The following is a 20,935-nucleotide window of genomic DNA, read 5'->3' as shown; positions in this document are numbered from 1 at the left end:
CATGCTGCCTCACCGCCCCGGCCGACAGAACCTAACCCATCCAAATGAATAATCAATTTATTTCTTGCACGATTGCCTGGTCTCGAACCCCTGACCTAACGATTTTTAAGTCAGAGGTTCTCGCCACTGAGCCACCACCTCAGCTACGGTAATGCGTGGTGAATAATAACATTGCATAGTAAGGTCAATATTTTATTTTATAATTGCCTGATTCGTTGTTTCGCTCGTGTGGTCTAAGAAAATTAACAGTACCTGACATACCTACACTTCAAATTTTTTAATATAGTGGCATCTACAGGAATTTTTAAATTTCAAAGTGATTAAAATGCGAATCATACCGGATCTTCCCATGTGAATTAAACGTTTTATAGCGGTAAAAAGTACCTAGCCTGTTACTGTAGCTTCCTAACTCTCCCCAGACGCTAAAAGCACGTCATGCAACATAAACTACTAAACAAAATTTCGCAAGTATATACCAATAATAAAAAATGGAGTGTTTGTTTTTAGTATTGAAATAACCGATTTTTACTAAGTGCATATGGATGCACTGTGCGTATACTCAAATAGTAATTATTAAAATTTTTGTCCGTCTGTCAGTTTGTTCCGGCTAATCTCAAAAACGGCTGGACCGATTTTGACGGGACTTTTAACTGCCAAATAGCTGTTGTTATAAGGAGTAACTTAGGCTATTTTTTATACTGATATTCCCACAGGAATATTGGATGAAAAGGAAAAACTCATTCACGCGTGCGGGTGAAACCGTGGGCGCAGCTAATAGTTCAGGATACATCGCCCATTTTTGCAAGTGACTACTATCAAGCTAATTTTCCGTTTGTAGCTTTATTTTGATGAGACGCCCAATAATTTCGTGTACGAAAGTCTCGATTGTGGTAGCTAACAGAGATAACAAGGATAAAATTTTTTGATTTGATGGTTCTCAAATATTTATTACTAACTGAATTTTTTTTTTGTTCAATCTCAAGATAATTACCTAAATTATTCGAAAAAATATTTGTCCTACAAAATCTATGGTTGGTTCAAAGAGTCCCCCTTTCCAAAGTGTATCGATAACGAGGTCATCATAAATGATTACTAACAAGCTGATTTTAGGCATGACGACAGTATCCATAAATGATCGTATTAGTGTTTTTAAGGCAAAATGTATAATAAATAAATTAAATATAGTGACTTAAAAATCTTAAAAACATTAAGATTAATGAGATTATCAGTAAAATAAAACATTGAAATTCTGCAGTTCGCCATTTTGACTAAAACACGCGTGACGTCACGATTATGTAAACAACTCACGTCAGATGTATTTTGTTGTTATGAATATGTTGAGAATACGCATTTTTATTTATTTTCTACTGTTTCACGTATGCTTTATCGACTCAGAACAGAAATATAATTGCGAATTCACGAATACGTGGTTTCGGGGTTCTCCGCGCCAACTTTATACAATAATTTCTTATTATTTTCTCGCTTGAAATAATTACTAACACATTTTTGAGCATTATTTTTATGTGGATTCACACTGCAATACTGCACACTACTTATAAACTTTGAAATTCGTTTCTATAACACATATTAAATAAATATTTCTTTAATTTTCTTCGCAATGCGTACAAATAATTACGTATTTACCAAAGAGTGACGTCACGCCTACGCCATGACACCTGCGAGCTGTTTTGGCACAGTTAATAAATATTTTTTAAAAAATTACTTTTATCTTCGTTAAATTTAAGTATATTACCGAAATATAGGGCTTTTCTTGTATACCTAGTAAACGTATACCTACACACATTATGGAAGAGGATTTCAAAATCTTTCGTCATGCCTAATTGTAGTAATAAATATTTGAGAACCATCAAATCAAAAAATTTTATCCTTGTTATCTCTGTTAGCTACCACAATCGAGAGTTTCGTACACGAAATTATTCGGTGTCTCATCAAAATAAAGCTACAAACGGAAAATCAGCTTGATAGTAGTCACTTGCAAAAATGGGCGATGTATCCTGAACTATAATTTATAATAGTAAATGATGAATATGGTAAATTGCCCTAACATGAGGAAAAAGCTATTTAAAGTCCTTTCTGGCTATTCGGGTTGAAAAACTGTCATTTGTTCCTCCAGTAAATAAAAAATATTAGCATAGGGACCTGCAAGGCAAGGCAAGGCCTGTTAAGGCAACAAGATGATGGGGCACTTCAACATAAGTATTGGCGACATATTATTGTTATTATTCACTTCGCACATGTAAAGGAACTTAATGACTTTAGTTTTTATAATACTTGTTAAATTTTTACGCGCCTTATGTTATTTCTCATATTATTATAGTGCAATGCAATATTTTATAAGGCGTACAAATTTATTTGAGAAAGAATAAATCAAAATCTTAGAAAGTAAATAGCTTTACAAATTACACTGTGTAAAAATGAAACATTCCGTCTTTTTCTATAGGAGGTATAAACATATTTTAATTTTAACTTTCAAAGTTCAACCAAATTTCAGTAAGGAGCGATCAATCTACAAATAAATAATACACATTACTTCTCGTTGTATGCATGATAAAAAAGGACCAAATGATACAAAACGTACAATTACTACAACAATTGAACTGATAGACATGTGAAAATTATGTAGGTATGTCTAAGACATAATATTGTAGATTTTAGAAATCACACAAATTGTATTAAAATTTAAATGACGGTCTACAATCTACATTATTTATGAGGCTGGTATGTTTAAACATGAAATAGCTCGGTGAACGAGTGAGCAGCGGCTGTCACGGATACCAGCACCGCTGAGCGCACTTCACAGAGGCGCACTTCGACAGCGCGACGAACGACGCGAGGACGGTCGCCACTTGGTCGCCACCCAATACCATTCTATTTCCCCGCCATTCTTTAGTCGCGCGCCGTACGCACTATACTACGCTCACAGTTGCCGGACGAAAATGTATCACGCGTCTTTAGTGTGCTGAGGTTTCAAGTGTCTGTGTTCGTGTTTTGTAACATTCAGTATTTTTTATACATTTAAAAAGTTTTAAGAAAAAAAGGATGATGGCTCCCGAGACAGTGGTGACCGTCGACCATAGCAAGCCTACCACCCAGCAGGCGTCGCCGCAGCAGCAGCAAAGCGGTGCGCTGGACTGGATCAAAATCGATGTAGAATATTTCAAATCGACGCCTGGTTTACTCAAAGTCATTGAGTTGGTGAGTATTGTTTTCCTATGTTACTAATTTTATTCTCCCACGATGCGGACGACGATTCTTGTAGGCATAACGCTACTTATAATTTCTCACAATGCTACCAAATTTTTTCATTCTTATATTAATGATGTGTATTTTAAATTGTTTTTGGATTTATTCAAACTTTTTTTTTAACATTAAAACAAGTTTTTAGTTTCACGTCTTATGCGATCATTCTTATAAATAAATTTTCATTGCGCTCTTTGTAAATAATGACATGAAACTCATTCGTGTCCTTGTTTATGTCTAGTTAGCACTTTTGCAGGCGGTGTTCAATATTCTTGCTTAGGTAGTATTATTATAATATGACGGTGTTTCTTATCGAGGTCACGTCATATAATGCATAGTGTGTGGTGACAAGTGTGTACATACTTTATGCATTCAAAGTGCTGAGAAAGTTTTTTGCCGGTTTGGAGGTCACATACCTAGTAGGTAGTGTGTGGGAAATTATCACATATAATATTATAAAATTATATTCATCGTGGCATGTTACGTTGACGTGTAAGTTAAACCTAAGTTAGGTATAACCCGCTCGGCGAGATAGAGAACGTAGGTTGGCGCAACTTTATGAAATCATTCACTAAACCGTAATTACCTACCTACCTACCGCAAAAATAATCTGTACGTACCTATGAAATAATCTTTAAAAAATATTGAAGTATTGTATAAACCCGTTTCTATTGTGGTTTATATAAGCACACCGCTTTTAATCTACTCTAACTATTCGGATAATATAGGTATATTTTACAATAATTATCACAACGAATTATGTATTAATAAAATATAGGTACATATACTATTTTTGTAGCAACAAAATTAAAAAATTTAATAACGAAACGACATCATTACTAATGATAATTATTGTGTCATTATAAATGAGAGCATTAAGTACTGCGTGCTATTTTAGATATTTCTAATTGATTGCCAATTTCTTACTTGAGTACCTTGAACTTGAACTAAAATGTTATGAATTGCAACTCATTTTCATTATGAGTTAACTATTTATTTAGAAATAACAAATGCAGAATTCACAAAGTAACTACCTTGACCAAATTTAATTGTAGTTAGTCATAAATACCTACTTGATAAAATTTTCAGAGAAGATTCGTTTCGAATATGGGTAATAACTAATGACCAATAAGTATTAGGTACGTAGTATTCGTTATAATTTAGGCATTCTTCAGTCACCTACGCTATAACAGCTTGCTGATATCATCGTTGCTAGTTCGCATGCCTCAGACCGCCGCGGCCGTATCCTTGCAACTATTACGAATCCGTCTACCTCACTAATACCATGTAACATAAGAAATTTGAATTCGCGATAATTCTAACAGGTCGACCTTGAATTTATATCTTGTTCAAAAATTACATTGTATTATACCATTCAAGTTATAAACCTACTAATTAGTGATGCAACGAATACTACTTTTACGAATACGAATACGAATATCAAACCTACTATTCGGCGAATACGAATATCTCGCCTTGGTAATAAAAGACGTATTTATATAATGAATGTTTACTCTTCTAATATTTTAAAATTTACAATAGTCAAATTTTCATTTAAAAAACAAAATTCGTAGATTTTCTGGTTTTAGGCGATTTTTTTTTCAGTCTGGATGTTTCCAGCCGTTGAAAAAAGTCTTCTTCTTTTCTTAAGAAAAAAGGATCAGCAGTCGGTCGTTGCGGTTAAGGGCCTCTACACACGTCATATTTTTACGCGCGATTTTTAAATCTGTAGATAGAGTTGCGTACAAAAATATTCGTTTTGAAATATTCTTATATTCGCCGAATACGAATATTCGTATTCGTATTCGTTGCATCACTACTACTAATGTCTTAATTTTTAAATTTAACGTACCTAGCTATTAGTGATTTAGTGGTAGGTACTTAGGCATTAACATACCGCCCATGCTTAGCCCGTGGTACATATTCACGTTTTCTTTACATAAGAACCATCCTCGTACTTCAAGGAATATAATAAAAAAAGAATTAAAGAAATCGGTTCAGCTGTTCTAAAGTTATGCGCTTACCAACACATTTTGGGATTCATTTTTATATTATAGATAATAAACACTTTATTGCACACACAAACAAAACAAAATCAAACAAAAAATACAAACAAAGTAATATAGAGCGGTACAAAATAGGCGGTATAAGAAGCGATATCTTCCAGGCAACCTTAATAATATTATATTAGTTTGAAACCCATCATGGGATGGGTGCATCATCACAGAAAATTAAATCGTGTGATCTTGACTCTAGTTGCAAGGATCCTTATTGACTAGAAACTACCTAGCTAATTCATCAATTATTTATTTTATATACTTTTATGTAAATAACTAGTTAATAGGTATCAGAACAGGCAAACCACCTTTCCTGTTCTTGGCTTGCGCCTGGCCTGGAGACGGGCTGCTGCCGAGCCCGTGGGGGTCGCGGAAGAATTCCAACCGGCTCGACGAACACAGTGGGGTTTTAGTCGGTAAGAATCCGAAATAACCCACGGCTCCTTCCCCGGGGGCCGTGGGTATCGTTGGAAGATTTCCCCACTTAAAAAAAAGGTATCAGTGTTATTTCAACAAATTGCCGTTTTTTCAAATAGTCCATTGAAATGTTACATTTTTTTTAGCCTAACCTTGCGTTTTTTAGAGGACGCAATTTTATTTTTTGGATGTGTGTATAACGTATAGCTAAGAGTACTGAAAAATAGTACTAATTTCGGAGCGCTTTAAAACCTTAGCTATTGACTTTATGAAAAAATATTGTACACATAAGTTGTTCCTCGAAAAAAAAATCTACAAAAATGGTCTGATATCATTTCTTCGTAAAATGATAAAAAAGTTTTATTGAAAAATATAAATGTCTCTATTATCTGAACATTTTCGCTTATAACTTTTTTATTTATATGTAGTTCTACGACAAAAAGTTACTGGACCAAAATTGTAGAGAATTTAATTTGCAACAAATAATGTTAACAATTTTTTTTATCACATAAACAGTTTAAGAGATATATCGTATAAACCATATCTTCCGCTATTTTCAAGATGGCGGCCGTGGGACAAGGGTGGCGACCCCACAAACTTGGTGATAGCTTCACACTAACCCCCTCTACACATCAAAAAAGTAAAATTGCGTCCTCTAAGAAATGCAACCCCAAATGTAACTTTTCAATGGACTAAAACTTGGACTAAAATGATTTTCATTTATTTTTTAATGTATTGACATTCCTCGTCCTTTGGCTGCGTACGTTCGTGTTCTTTTCGTGTTGGATGATAAAAATAAATAAAAATAAAAGAGTCGATAATGTGTAATGAAAATAGAGTTAAAAAATAAAAATTGAATGCTTATGTGAATATAATATCTATATTCTATAGTATTATTATGATATTGTCACATACAAAAGGATGATTTCATTTATGATTTTTATTTTTTTTATAACTATTAAAGTGACTTCGTAAATATTGGGAACTAGCTTTCCGCCTGCGGCTTCGCCCGCGTTTTCAAAGAAAAACCCGCATAGTTCCCGTTCCCGTGGGATTTCCGAGATAAAACCTAGCCTATGTTACTCGTAGATAATGTAGCTTTCGAATGGTGAAAGAATTTTTAAAATCGGTCCAGTAGTTTATGAGCCTATTCATTACAATCAAACAAACAAACAAAGTTTTCCTCTTTATAATATTAGTGTAGATATTAAGACATTATTTTGGTAACTTCCAACTTGAATGTTATTACGTATTTATTTAATTTATTTTTGTATGGGTTCTGCAATGTAAAGTCTTGTATCGGATATTGGGAATATTTAATTTCCCATAAAAGCACATAATATATAAATTTCGGAAGCTTAAAGATTTTCTTACTTTCGTACCTACCTAAGTAAAAATAACACAAGTTTTCGTAACAATTGCAATTAATAATAGGTAGGTACCTACCTTCTTAAAAATGTTATTATCTATACATATAATAAAATCGTAGGAAAGTCAAAACTGTACATTGAATATTTTTTTTAAAGAATACTTGATCCATGATCTATAATCGATATAGAAGCCAAAAACATAGTTTTTAGAATTTTTGTCTGTTTGTCTGTTTGTCTGTTTGTCTGTTTGTCTGTATATTTGTCCGGGCTAATCTCGAAAAGTACTGCATAGATTGACTTCAAATTTTGCATGGATATTACTAACAGGTCGGGTGAGGCTTTTTTAAACATATTATCATGCTATCACCTCTGGGGGAGGAGCTGTGAACCTTTTTTTTTCTTACGTATTTCGTGTATTACGACAGCGTACAATCTAAAGACTCATGTTTAGATGTTGGTTTCGGGTAAGCCATGCTATTATCTAGCTTTACACAATAAAAACTATGTCATTAACGTAATTTGGGCAGAGAATCAGTTTAATGAATTTATTAGTATAAAAGACAAATTTGAAACAGCGCCATCTATGAGATTTCGTAAAAATCAAATCAATTTACACGTTAACTATTGGAAATTAATAATAATCAAATGACGCATATATAAATGTTGTTTGACAATATCCAGATTGACACTATAAAAATTATGCCATTTAAGTAACTTGGGAAGAGAAACATAGTTTAAAGAATGTAAGTTGTATACTTAATGTTAATTTTGTAACAGCGCCATCTATGAGATTTCGTAAAAATCAAATCAATTTACATGTTAACACTACTGAACACAATGTTAAAAATTAATAATTTAAATATAATTATGTTATTTATTTATTTAACTCTTTAACCCATATCTTCCGTTCCCTATAAGATATATTTCGTGTAAATAATAAACTACATTTTTTTAAAGTGAGGGTAGATGTTTATTATTTTAAGTAAAAATAGACACCATTATCTACAGTTAATCTAATGATTGTGTTCATTAGTTACAATTTTAAAAATCTTCGTGTTTTATAAATTTACTAGCTTACTTTAAAGATTTAAGCATACAAAGGGACATAGGGACACAGAAAGCGACTTTTTTTTATACTATGTAGTGATATTTATAAAGCAATTGAATGCCATAAAACCAAAAATATCAAATGCAATCTTCGTGTTTTGTGAATTTTCACCATCATGCGTTCCCACAAAAGGTAAGTTGTTACTTATAGGTATTTATTGAAATGAAATGAAATGAAATGAAATGAATGATTCTTTTATTATTTTGAGGTGCATTGGGAACAGTAGTTTTTGATAAAATTTTATTTGTAAGTAGCTTTTTTTATAGATAACTTTTGATTTTTTTATTTACAGATTCAATGCTCATAAAATTATATCGCCTTTGGAAGACGATTTCTGCTGATATTTTTACTACACCACTTGAAAATTGATGATTTGATGATAAAGACAGTAGCAGCGAGGATTAAGTGGAAATTAGTAATCATCCGCTTCGTCAATTTTTGACTGAAGTTAATGTCCAACGTCCAATGGTTCAATCATTGGAAGTATCTCGGGAAATTTTTGAGGATATTTTTCAGGAAGGAGAGGAGGGGCAGGAGGGTATGACGTCTCACAGCTGATCGCAAACGGCATATTGTACTATCCCGTGAGACGGAAACCCTCACTGAGAGGGAATTACGTCTCACTACTGATCACGACAGTCATATTTTATCTCGAGAATCTGAAACTTTACTCAATATGAAGACCGTTTGACAAATGATAGGATGCATCATAATAAGATGAACATGAGCATAAGCAATGACTAGAGTAGGGACGCGAATATTACAATTATATGAGACAAGAACGATTAATAAGTTTGTTTAATGAAAGATTAAGAATTGAAACTATTCGGTCTCTGGAAACGTACGAATAGCGAGAGGCCCGTCTTACTGCAGACAGATTTCGTCATAGTTCATGTCTTGAGGTAAACAATCTACGAATTCGGTGGTGTGGTCTGGCAAATATAAAAGTGGGTTTGCTTATAACCTCACAATTGATTACAAATCATCTTCTGTATAGGCGATATTAACGTAGTATGTTCTTTTTGTAATGCTTTAAAGTGTAGTAAGGCGAGTCTGCTTTCGTTTGAAGATACACCGGAACCTTTGAAATCACTACTTTTAGAGGAACATACTGTGCAATTCGTTTAGCTACTATTATGTTTTCTGTGGTGCAATGTAAACTGTTATTAGACAATATTCGCTCTTATAGTAGTGCGTTTCAAATGATCCTTTGGTGCTCAATAATTATCAGAAGATCCGTTCATGCTTACTTTTAAGATACAAGGTCAAGTTTACCATTTGATAGGATCCCTTTTGCCTGAAGGCCAACCTAAGTTTGTTTAAATATATTTTGTATTCGACTACAACGAATAGTGGAATACAAGAAATCAATATTTCTCAAATTTAAAACTGAACTCATTTCACAATTTTAGAACAGGTTAATTCGTATGTATGCAGTTTTAAATCGACATTAGAAGCTTTTCCTCAAGATGGTGATATCGGCTCTCAGGAACTCCCTGGACGTGTTATAACGCCCAGGCCACAGTATTACAATTTTTCCTACAGTAGGGCGACGAATGTATTTTCGCATAGCAACGGAGGGGAACTCGCGGGGGGTCAAGTGACGCGGGCCACGTATCACAAACATGCTTAGTTTGTGGTACCGAGCGCGAAAGATAGTCATCGTGTTTTTAGTAAAGTTACTATGTAAACTAACGTAATTTAATACTTGGGTGCATATTCTATAGACTATAATGGTGTGCTCAAACTGTTAATCTACATTTAATTTTGTTTATTATTTGATACTAAGTAATGTAGAATTTAAATCACATTCATTCATGTTTTCTTCAGATTTTAAGATTTTCTTATCAGAGTGTTCAATTTTAATGTAGTTAAATTTTATTAGAGACAATAATTAAGAACATTTTAAAATAAAGTTACACTTATTTTTTTTAAACGACGAATGAAGAAAAACGACCTAATTGCGGACGAAGTCGCGGGCAACAGCTAGTGTTTAATAATGAAGAAATTCAATTGAAATTAAATGATTGTGGAAGTCATACATAACATGGTTAATATATTTTCTAATAACAACGCCAATTAAAGTTAAGTAACCTTTTGTGTATTAGTATAATTGTTAGAAAACATTGACCCTTAACCTTTATCATATCAACGCCCACAATGGTTGCAATAAGGTTTGTAACCTCTTGCATGTTATTTCGGTGTGTCCATAAATATTTTACTTAATTTTATGATAAGAACATTTAACTGCACGATTCTGAAAATATAAAATTAAATAGATTTATTTCCAACATTCCATAATAATATAGTTATAAGGATGATTTAGGTTTCGTTATTAATTTAAAAAATAGGTACTAAATAAATAACTCTATTGTAAATAAAGCCCAAAATTGAGAATATATAAATAGATAAATTATTATTAAATATAAAAAAGTAAATTTATGTAAGTATGTCGTATAGAAGCATAAAAAATACGATATCTTAGGTAGGTCGCAACTCGCAGGTGCGACAATATGAATTCTAATGAGTCATGAAAAAGTGAACTATCTTATCAATGTATCTAGAAAAAATATGAAACATGATATTATCATCATTGTTTATACCTAGCACAAGCTTATCTTTCGGATTATTTATGTGAGTAAGACTTGAATTTGCGGGAAGTAAAAGAAGATTATGTTTAAATGTGAAATTTAAACAATTCATATAGGTACAAATGTGAATGCATTATGTGGTATTACAGAGTTTAATAATATAATTATTTGAAGTATGTAATTATTACGTATCTTTTACGCGTAACACTTCTTAAATTATATATTCTACTTTCGTAAACAAGTAAGTAATAGTTAAGTATGCATTTTATTTTATAATACAACATTTTTTATGTGCTTATATTTTACTTGTACATACTACTAACAGCGTTGTACAACTTTTTCAAGTGAAATACCTACTTGACTGATAACAAATTTCGATAACATCGACAGCGATTGTTGTTCACCAAGTGCGGAAACTATTGATAATGTTTGCAGTTTAGTATGAGTGCAATGGTTTAATTTTATCAAACATGATTGGAAAATAAAATGTTTGTTTAACGGATTAACGATTTAAATATAAAGTAGGAAACGTGGAAGAGACAGGTAGGCATATTGAATCTAAACACTTTTAAATTAGTGTATCATTGATACATACCTAGTACTTACATAGAATTGTGTAGTCTACTTATACGATTATCATGAATGTATAATTTGATCCAAGCTTCAAAAAGAAATACCAAATACATTAACGATATGTTCAAGAAAAGCAGGACTGTGCATAGCTTTACGTATCAGACGGGTGAAAGCTGGTATCAAAATGAAAGTAGTTCTGGCGTCAACACATTGGTCCAAAGGCAGCGTGCGTCGGTAGATGTCGACATGATTAGCCGGTGTTACAACCTGACGTTTCTCATCATTTCACTTTTCGTACATTTAAGTAGATGGATATCTCTGTATGTTTGTATTTGGCGTCTCGTCACGTGAAAGGCTGGACTTGATTTTTTTTACAAGACAAAAATCAAATTTTCATTATAACTAATATCCATTTATTTCTGTAGTTTGAGAAAGTAAGTAACTATTTAATTTAGAATAAATTTTAATTTAAAAGCTGAAAACATAAAATAAAAAAGTATATATTATAAAGTTATTTATGAACATTAGAATTAAGCTCTCGTTCAAAACGAACCGTGTACGTTATGTTATATGTAGGTACAATTAACACACGAGTATATATTTTGTTTTCGTGTCTCATGCTTATAGTTATAAATAGTTATCAGAGCGTGATAAAAGAGAAACTCTTTGGTTTTACAATAATTGTGTATTATTTTGAAACACGTTAACATATTTATATACTTCGTCATGTCAATTGTCAACGCATGCATGTGTTCCACTTGGGAATTTTTAGTAAAATTGTTTAGGAAACACTTATTTCAGTCATACTAGGCTCAGAACGGTGCGGAAGTGGTTTAAAATGTATGCTTTATGCTTATCCAGCATATTAAGTGTTAATGCAGTAAATAATAATGTGTCTATTGGTCTAAGATCCGAATATAAGTCGAAATGCAACGGCGTGATAATAGAATGAGACCAATTTTATAATAAATTTAGTGTATTAAAATATGTATTATAAATGGGTTGACTGGGAAAATCCTGTACAGGATATTTTTTTATTAATTATTAAAAAATCATTTATTTTCATTTTTTATTAATTGCAGTTTCTAGATAATAAAACAATTTTGTAATAAAACAGCGCTGACATATTTTTTGTCATCATCCTATCAAGTGAAAGTAACTGGTACCGACATACCTGTTTATACCTGCCAACCTAGCCGTTTGTCCCGGTAAATATTAGAAAACGACTATGACTGCACATTCTGTAGGTTTCATACTTTAAGTCTATTATAATTTTTTTTTATTATGTTGATAAAAATTGCAATTAGGTAATTAATTTTTTTTAAATTCATTAAAAATGTCCTGTCCAGGATTTTCCCAGTCAACCCATTTTTAATACATTTTTTAATACACTAAATTTATAATAAAATTGGTCTCATTCTATTATCACGCCGTTGCATTTCGACTTATATTCGGATCTTAGACCATATTGTCTACGTCAAATAATTGTATCCCAATCCATTTTACGCAATGCAGTCACACACACATCATCACAAATTATCGCCATTTAAAATAAGAGTAGGTAAAGTAAGCTGTGAGTAAGATGCAGGTCTTTAAAAATACATTAATCTCTGGAGTAAAATCTACTTATATTATAAAGCTGAAGAGTTTGTTAATTGTTTGTTTGTTTGAACGCGCTTATCTCAGGAACTATTGGTCCGATTTGTAAAATTCTTTCGGTGTTAGATAGCCCATTTATTGAGGAAGGCTCTATAATATCATCACGCTAAGACCAACAGGAGCGGAGTAATGCGGGTGAAACCGCGCGGAACAGCTAGTTTACTATATGCAGGGAGAGGTTTATTTTTAATTTTGATTTGAAAATTAATATTATTTTACCATGGAAATTCAGTAGGTATAATATATAAGATCATACAATGTCGCGTAGAAACCTGACGCCATTCAAGGACTTATGAATGATTAGCACACGTCATTTAATAGATAATACCTATGTTTTCTTAAACAAGTTTGTTATGTAAATCTTCTAGATATACATTCTTGCGCAAATACCAAATATATTAATTCCATGTTGAAAATTTTCATTAAGCTTTTTACTGTAGGTACCTAAATACCTATATGTATAAATATTAAATATATAAAATGCTAGGTTTCCGCCCGCGGCTTCGCCCGCGCAGTCAAAGAAAAACCCGCATTGTTCCCGTTCCCGTGGGATTTCCGGGATTGCGTCATTTTCCCGGGATAAAAAGTAGCCTATGTCCTTTTTCGGGTATCAAAATATCTCCATACCAATTTTCATGAAAATTGGTTCAGTAGTTTAAGCGTGATTGAGTTACAGACAGACAGACAGAGTTACTTTCGCATTTATAATATTAGTATGGATTATTTTTTCAATTATTTTTTTAAATTTTTATTTTATAAATAGTTATGTGTTTATTTAATATGTAATAATTTACGAATAAAATTTTAGTCGTAGTAAGTATATATAGGTATTCTAAAGTTATAAACATAGAACTCAATGATTTTATCAAAGTGCTAACCACGTGCTAACTGTAGGCTGTTTTCTAAATTTAATATATAGGAATATTATTTATTACACTCAATTTATGCTGAGACAAGAGTAAAAATTTTTAGGTACAATATTATGATGCCTAACTAACATCTCGTCACGTCTTTTTATTCGTGTTTACCTACTACCGTATGTATTTTTAATCTTACCGACAGCAACAGTTATTTTTAGAGGTCGTCTTTCTCTTGTTCTTTCATTGCGAGCTTTATATAATATATCCTAGATGTTTATTGATCTACAAATAAAATTTTTGGCTACTATGAGCAAAGGCTCCATATAAAGATATGGCCAGAGAGGAGTGATGTTTAATAATAATAATTGTTATTCATTCTTGTTTAGCAAGTCCATTTAAGGTCCTCTTGTGATCTATAATTTTATTAATGACGTAATTGTGGTTAGTGCATGAATTATGATGTATGAATATTACCACATAGTCCTTATAAATTAATTAATCCCTGAACAGTGTGGTTGATATTTTATTTGTATTTAATTCTCGTTGGTGAGTTGATTAGTGACATCAATTCTATGACGAGTCATCTAGAAGTAGATTGCATTTGACCTAAGACGGAGGAACGTCAAAAAGGTTCAAGTAGTTGCTCCTGATCTTTTAATTAACAATTAAAACTGACTCATGTAACACTTAACAGCGAAAAGGATGTGAAATGGAAGTAACGTAATGAAAAATAACGTCTGTTTGAGATAGTAGTTTTTGGAGAGTAGCAACGACCGAATCTATTAATTCTCTTCACACTGTTATTAGCCCGTGACCTCATTCTATGAGTTTGAGTTGCTCACATTAAAACAATAGCTACGTAACGTCGTTGTTATATCTGTAGCTTTGTATTGTATTTTAATACTAAATAATTAAATGGCGTTCCCACGCTTTACATGCACTCTACAGGTAGAAATATAATATTATGTCGGGTCTTCGTTAGCGTCATTATTGGAAACAAGCCATCTTCACAAGCTATCCTGCGTTAATTGAAAAAAAAAATGAAGTTCAAAGACAATAAAATTCTTCACGTATTTTTATGTAATGATTTTGCTTACAAAATTTGCGTTTTAATGTTGTTAAATAAACGACCCGTGCATTTATAGTTTCTCATAATTGAAGTTGTTTGTAAATAGTGGCTTTCTTTAAATCGCCGGCTTATAAGTCGACACGGGTGAGAATTTGGGGCAATGAAATTGAAAAACTTTCATTGAAAAGTATCTCTTCTGTAGGTAGTAAGTGGCTACTGGCTACGCATTGAATATCCAGTATCAAGGTCAACACTTCGATTCAATACGACAATCGGTCGATATCGAAGACTACTTCCTTCTACCTACTTAAAGTTAGTCACGTCTTTTAGCAATCACAATCGTGTTGTATATCTAGTTACTACTACATATTTTATGATACATATAATACTTATAAGATATAGGTACCTAATAAAAATATTATAGAGTAAATTTTTCTGCCCAAAATATTTTTAAATCTCATTTTTGTGCTTGTATATTTGAATCTTTATGAAAATAAAATGTACCTTACATGCTTCTTACATGTTTGGTTTTAAATATAACGTAGGCGAATCGATTAATCTAAAATATGCAGAAGTATGCTCAAGTAATAAATTCAAGGTAAAAAATAAATAATATTTCTCAAAACATCACAATATTATTCGATTAGAGAATTGAAGCGTATTGCGTCACTCATGTTAGTGAGACCGAAAAATGTTTCTTAATTGATATTTCAATATCCTATTCTCGGTGTGGTCGATGATTGGCGTCTTGTTTATCAGTTTATTACGTTCGAGTATTCGACTTCCATACTTTTTCATCTTGTATTCATGTTGCTACGGGGAACAGCTGCAACTGTAGTGAGGTGTGGTAACGGGAAGCGCATAGACTGAGGTCGTTGACATAAAAAAAATCTATTTGTAGTAGCTAGTGCCCAGCATTGTCTTTACAAATGAAATGGTCAAGTTTGAGTCGGGTTTCTTTATAAATTAACTTCCGTTCATATTTGATATCATTTTAATAATGATTTTTGGCTTATTTATTACAATAAAATTCATAACATACGTATATTTATTGTTGAGCATTTATCTGTATGCCAATAAAACTAAATTACCTCTAAAGGTAACATACCTATATAATACAGTGCATATTTTATTCAATTTCAATCAAATAATTTAAATTTTTTACATCAAACATTAATTTTATAAATTTTTTGAAAAGTTGTATAAGTATTTAAAAAAATTATAGTACTGTATGGTGCGGATGTATGGTTACTGAGCAATAACAACATTTTTGGGTGCGACGGTCGCTGCGTTGGCGAGATACCCACTGACCCGAATAGTGTGAACACGTCGAAATATTCTACATAAAATATTAGATACTATATGAAGTAATAATATCAAAGGCATTGTAGCAAAGTTATTAAAGTCTTATTTCTTTCGTACCACAAACAAGTATTGCTTAGCTTTATTTTGAACAGGCCTATTGTGCTTATACTCTACAGGTATCCCAGATTACTGAATAGCTAGGTACTAACTAGGTACGTAAGCTCTTGTGTCGATGGATATTTTGTGTAAACTTTCACGGAGTAATACTACAACTTACAAATAAAAATGGACAGCAAAGCTTTTATGCCAAAAATGTATTAACATAAGAGCGATACTCTTTATTTATAAGTGCTACGGTTTATAAGTGCTTATCAATATTCTCAAACTGTAGCGGACATCCGGCCATCGACCGCTTGTTATTTAGAGTGAAATTTTAGCATGTAGGTATGTGTTTGGTGTTCATTCCCATTGATAGACGGCAAATGGCGGTCGAGTCCCATGTGTATGCGTGGCGATGCTGGCACGCACTTTCACCAGCGCTGCGCGGGCGCACGCGTCACACACATGGCATCGATTTTTGACCTCGTTTACGTTAAAGCGCCTTTGTAATAAATGCATGTATTGTAAAACGCTATTAGTTTCAGTCTCGCTGTTACAAAATCTTTGAAACTAGAAATCTTGCAGAATAATAGAAGATGGCTTTTGTGTCATTTGTTATTTTGTCTTTTTTTCAAAATTTATGTGGACTTATATAATCGTCATCCTTAGGATGAATAATGATGACATTTTTCTGTGCTTTTGGTTAAGTATAGTTTTGGTTAGGTATCTAGACTTATTACCACAAAATATCTTACAAAATATGTACATATACCTATTACCTACCATTGTCTCTAAAGGAAATAAGTATTTTGAGAGAATGCTTTTTTCTTTGTTTAGAACTTAGTTACTTTTTATTTTGCAAGCATAAAGCCGTCAAATGAGAAGTACATATATTATGTATATATTATGTATATATTATGTATATATATGTATAGCAGGTAGGTATGTCGTTACATTATTATAAACGTAGAATAATACATATATTATATACCGAAATCTGGTTAAATACGTCTACCATTCAAATTATAAAAATTAAGTAAAAGTGTCAGTAGGCACTATTACGTAAACGTTGGTAAACGCAAAGAATACGTAATATGGTAAAAAGTACTTGTTTTGAAGTGAAAAGCCGATTCACAGATAGCGTCACGTGTGAGATCGTTCGGCTTAAAAAATATTTTACCAGCACAGCTCATTAATAAACAGTAAACCGGTAAGAATATTTGTCGAATCCCATCTCGCATAAATATTGGGGGTCGGAACTACTAAAGCGAATGTGTACACCTGTTTGCGAACATTGCGACAGCTAGCATGAGCTAGGTCGTGCGGCGTTCCGGCATTGGCTTGGGCGATATGGAACCGGTTTATGTCGGAGGGGAGGCTTCACCGGACATTTACCTGGCACCGTTGCCCTAGTGGTACTAGGATATTACCGCTAAGATATTCCAATTACCTGCGTCAACTACGAACTGACAGTTTACGTTGATAGTGTACACAAACATGATTATTGATTATGATGCACAATTGTTATAATTTTTATAATTAGATAAGGTTAAGTATAGAGATTTAATTGGAATTTATCGCGTTGTTGTTAAAAAATAAAAATCATTTTAATTATATTCTGCAAATGAAAAATGAATAGGAATAGGTATATGAAAATAAATAAATAATATAGGTAGGTAGAGTAGGTACTAGAACTAGATAGACTAGGTACAAATCGAAAGTTGTGTAAATTTTATACCTCCTCGTATACCTTGTGTACTAGTATTATATTCTTAGACAAGCGGTTGAATATATTATTACTAACGACAATTAATCATCGTCATTCTACATTAAAATTATCTTCTTACTAAATTCATCTAAATCAATTATAAATAACAATGTCACACCTTAAGTTTTCCACTAAAAGTTACGCGAGATACCTACCTACCAAAAAAAATATTAGACATTAGAATCAATATTATCGTCTAGTCTAGAGTCAAGAGTCTAGACCATTAGTATGGCTAGACCAAACACGTTTGCGTTTAGTGGGTTCTGATAAGAAATAATAGCGAATAAACAATTTTTATTTGTATGATGAAGCCTTTAACAAATCCCTTCAATATATTATGATATAGATAAATAGTTTAGATATACATATTTATCTGAATAAACTTCATTTATTTATAATGTATCATCAATCATCGATAACATTCTCTTGTATCTACGTATTGAATTGTTGTTCATAATATTAACGTATAAATATTTGAATTTCAGATTCTCGGCATAATATGTATGTCCCTGGGAACACCGTTTGCGTCGTCGTGGTATGTGTTTGTTGCTGTGACGGCCTTCATCACGACCCTCATGTGGAGCTTCGTGTACCTGCTCAGTGTTAGGGATGCCCTCAAGATACCAATTAACTGGGTTTTGTCTGTAAGTTATCTGAAAATATTTTTTCAATTGAATAAAACGTTTGTTTGGTGAGTAGAGGGAATTAGATAGTAAATAAGATAATACTTAAAAATAAAAGTTCATAATATTATTATGACTCTTCCTCTTATGAGGATTTTCTAATGAAAAATTAGAGTAGAAAACTAGAAATTTGACTCATACTATTTTTCAATAATTGGGATTTTCTACAATTTGATAAAACTCAAACTTAAACTTCCACAAAAATCCTTATCGGACAATGTATCCGACAGATGATAAGAATGAATTTTTACATGTCCTCAATCGATTTTAAATAGCTGTTGAATAAAGGTAAAAGAATCAGAGGAAACAAATAATAGTTTAAATAATTAGTGTTTGCTAATAGAATATTTAAATATGAGGCAATTATGGTGATGGCTGTCCGAGTGACGTCATTTTTAATTTGAAAATGAATGGAATGTTTTTGTTTGTATTATAAATTTAATATTTCTTATTCTCATTTTAATGTTTCATATACAAAAAAAAACATACCTACTTACGTATAATACTTACTAAAGCTAATCAAAAAAAAATATCTTTGATTTTGTAGGTGGGTAATAGATACCTACTCGCTTGTATTTAAATATTTTAGATAAATTACAATAAGTTGGAAAATATTTTTGCTTGATTTAATTTATTACATTTTGTCTTCTTAAAATTTCCCATAAGTATTTTAACCTAATTACCTATGCCATTTTTTACAGGAATTGATCAGCACAGCTTTGGAGACGCTGTTCTACCTCATCGCTTTCATTGTGATGTTCACATCAATTTATGGAAGCTATGGACGTAATGTTGCAGCTGCTGTGAGTATAATGTTTTATTTACTTTTATTTTAATTAAACTACCCCAGACACAGACAATATAATAATTAATAACTATATCCTCAATGGAATAATAAGCATCTGTCGTCGTTAATAACTTTTCCCGCCTAAATAAAAAGTTACGGCAGACATGTTGATCTAAATAAAAAAAACTTAATTTTTTAAGTTTTTTTTATTAGTAAAAATTTCGTATGTTGTATGTTTATATTTTTTTCTGTGTTCTCAGGTGTTCGGTATCTTCAATACACTGGCGTACGGCTACAGTTCGTTCTTATTGTACCAAGAACACAGGAACGGCGCCACAGGCTTGGCGTGAAGCGCCAGGTCCCACCCACACCCCGCTGGGAAATAACCTCCGAACAATATCGTTTTAATTTAACTATGTACTATTATTATTGTAAAAAACATATTTCTACGATGTACAGTATGTCTGTGTTTTGATGACGATTTTATTTTTTGACTAGTTTCGATTAAAGCTACGCTATCATTAGAAAATTAACGAATATAAAAATTATTGAATAAAATTAAAATATTTTTGAAAATGCCATAATAATTAATAACCATACCACCTTGGTATGACAATTTAATATAGCTACCTACTTTATTTATTGTTCTCGGTGTGTTCATATTTTGTGTGACTGTTATTGTTTATTTTTTAATCTTATTACAGAAATAGCATTATTTGGTTATGTTTGTGGTCAGTTACAGCGTTTTTTGTATAGGCAACTGATACCGTCCAAATGGCGTTTGTTGTCACTTAGCATAGTTTATAAAGAGTTAATTCTATGATATCTATATAAAACCTTTCACTAATGTTAATTTTGCACGTTTAAAGCATTGATCAGTTATTGTAAATCGTTAATGATGCCTAGTCTAATTATTATGACGATTCTTTTACTTTCAAAAATATTTCTAATTATTTTACTCATAAAAGAAAACAAATGTACGATGGATTTTGAAAAATACGAATGGAATTGTAGTTATATTAAAGAACTAAAATGGAGTAATCTCGTTTTAATTCTACTTAGATTATACCAAAATCTAATAATGTCACCAATATTGTATTTAATAGGTATTTGTACGTATCGTCTACGTTTAAGAAAATATTTTTTATAATATTTATATAATCGGAATAACGGTTGATTATGTTGTTAAGTTCTGAAATATAACTTTAATGATTATTATCTATTCAAAAAATAAGTACCTAGTGTTAACAAGGGAAATATAACACAATAGATTAATTTAACTATATTAATTTGTAAAATAAAAATAAATAAATGGTAACAATAATTTT

At 31.8% G+C, this 20,935-nt stretch overlaps 1 protein-coding gene across 1 annotated transcript; it reads left to right on the top strand.

Annotated features, from left to right (window-relative positions):
* Window positions 1–2,834: 2,834 nt before the first annotated feature.
* LOC123691218 lies at window positions 2,835–20,931 on the top strand. The gene is made up of 4 exons (XM_045635512.1): window positions 2,835–3,216; window positions 18,623–18,781; window positions 19,522–19,623; window positions 19,868–20,931. Exons 1-4 carry the CDS (start codon window positions 3,061–3,063, stop codon window positions 19,955–19,957), a joined length of 507 nt encoding a protein of 168 aa, XP_045491468.1. The 5' UTR covers window positions 2,835–3,060; the 3' UTR covers window positions 19,958–20,931.
* Window positions 20,932–20,935: the final 4 nt, after the last annotated feature.

The sequence above is a fragment of the Colias croceus genome, chromosome 4, assembly GCF_905220415.1.
Source record: "Colias croceus chromosome 4, ilColCroc2.1".
NCBI lineage: Eukaryota > Metazoa > Arthropoda > Insecta > Lepidoptera > Pieridae > Colias > Colias croceus.
Note: the sequence above shows the minus strand (reverse complement) of the source record. Positions and strands in the feature narration are given on the sequence as shown.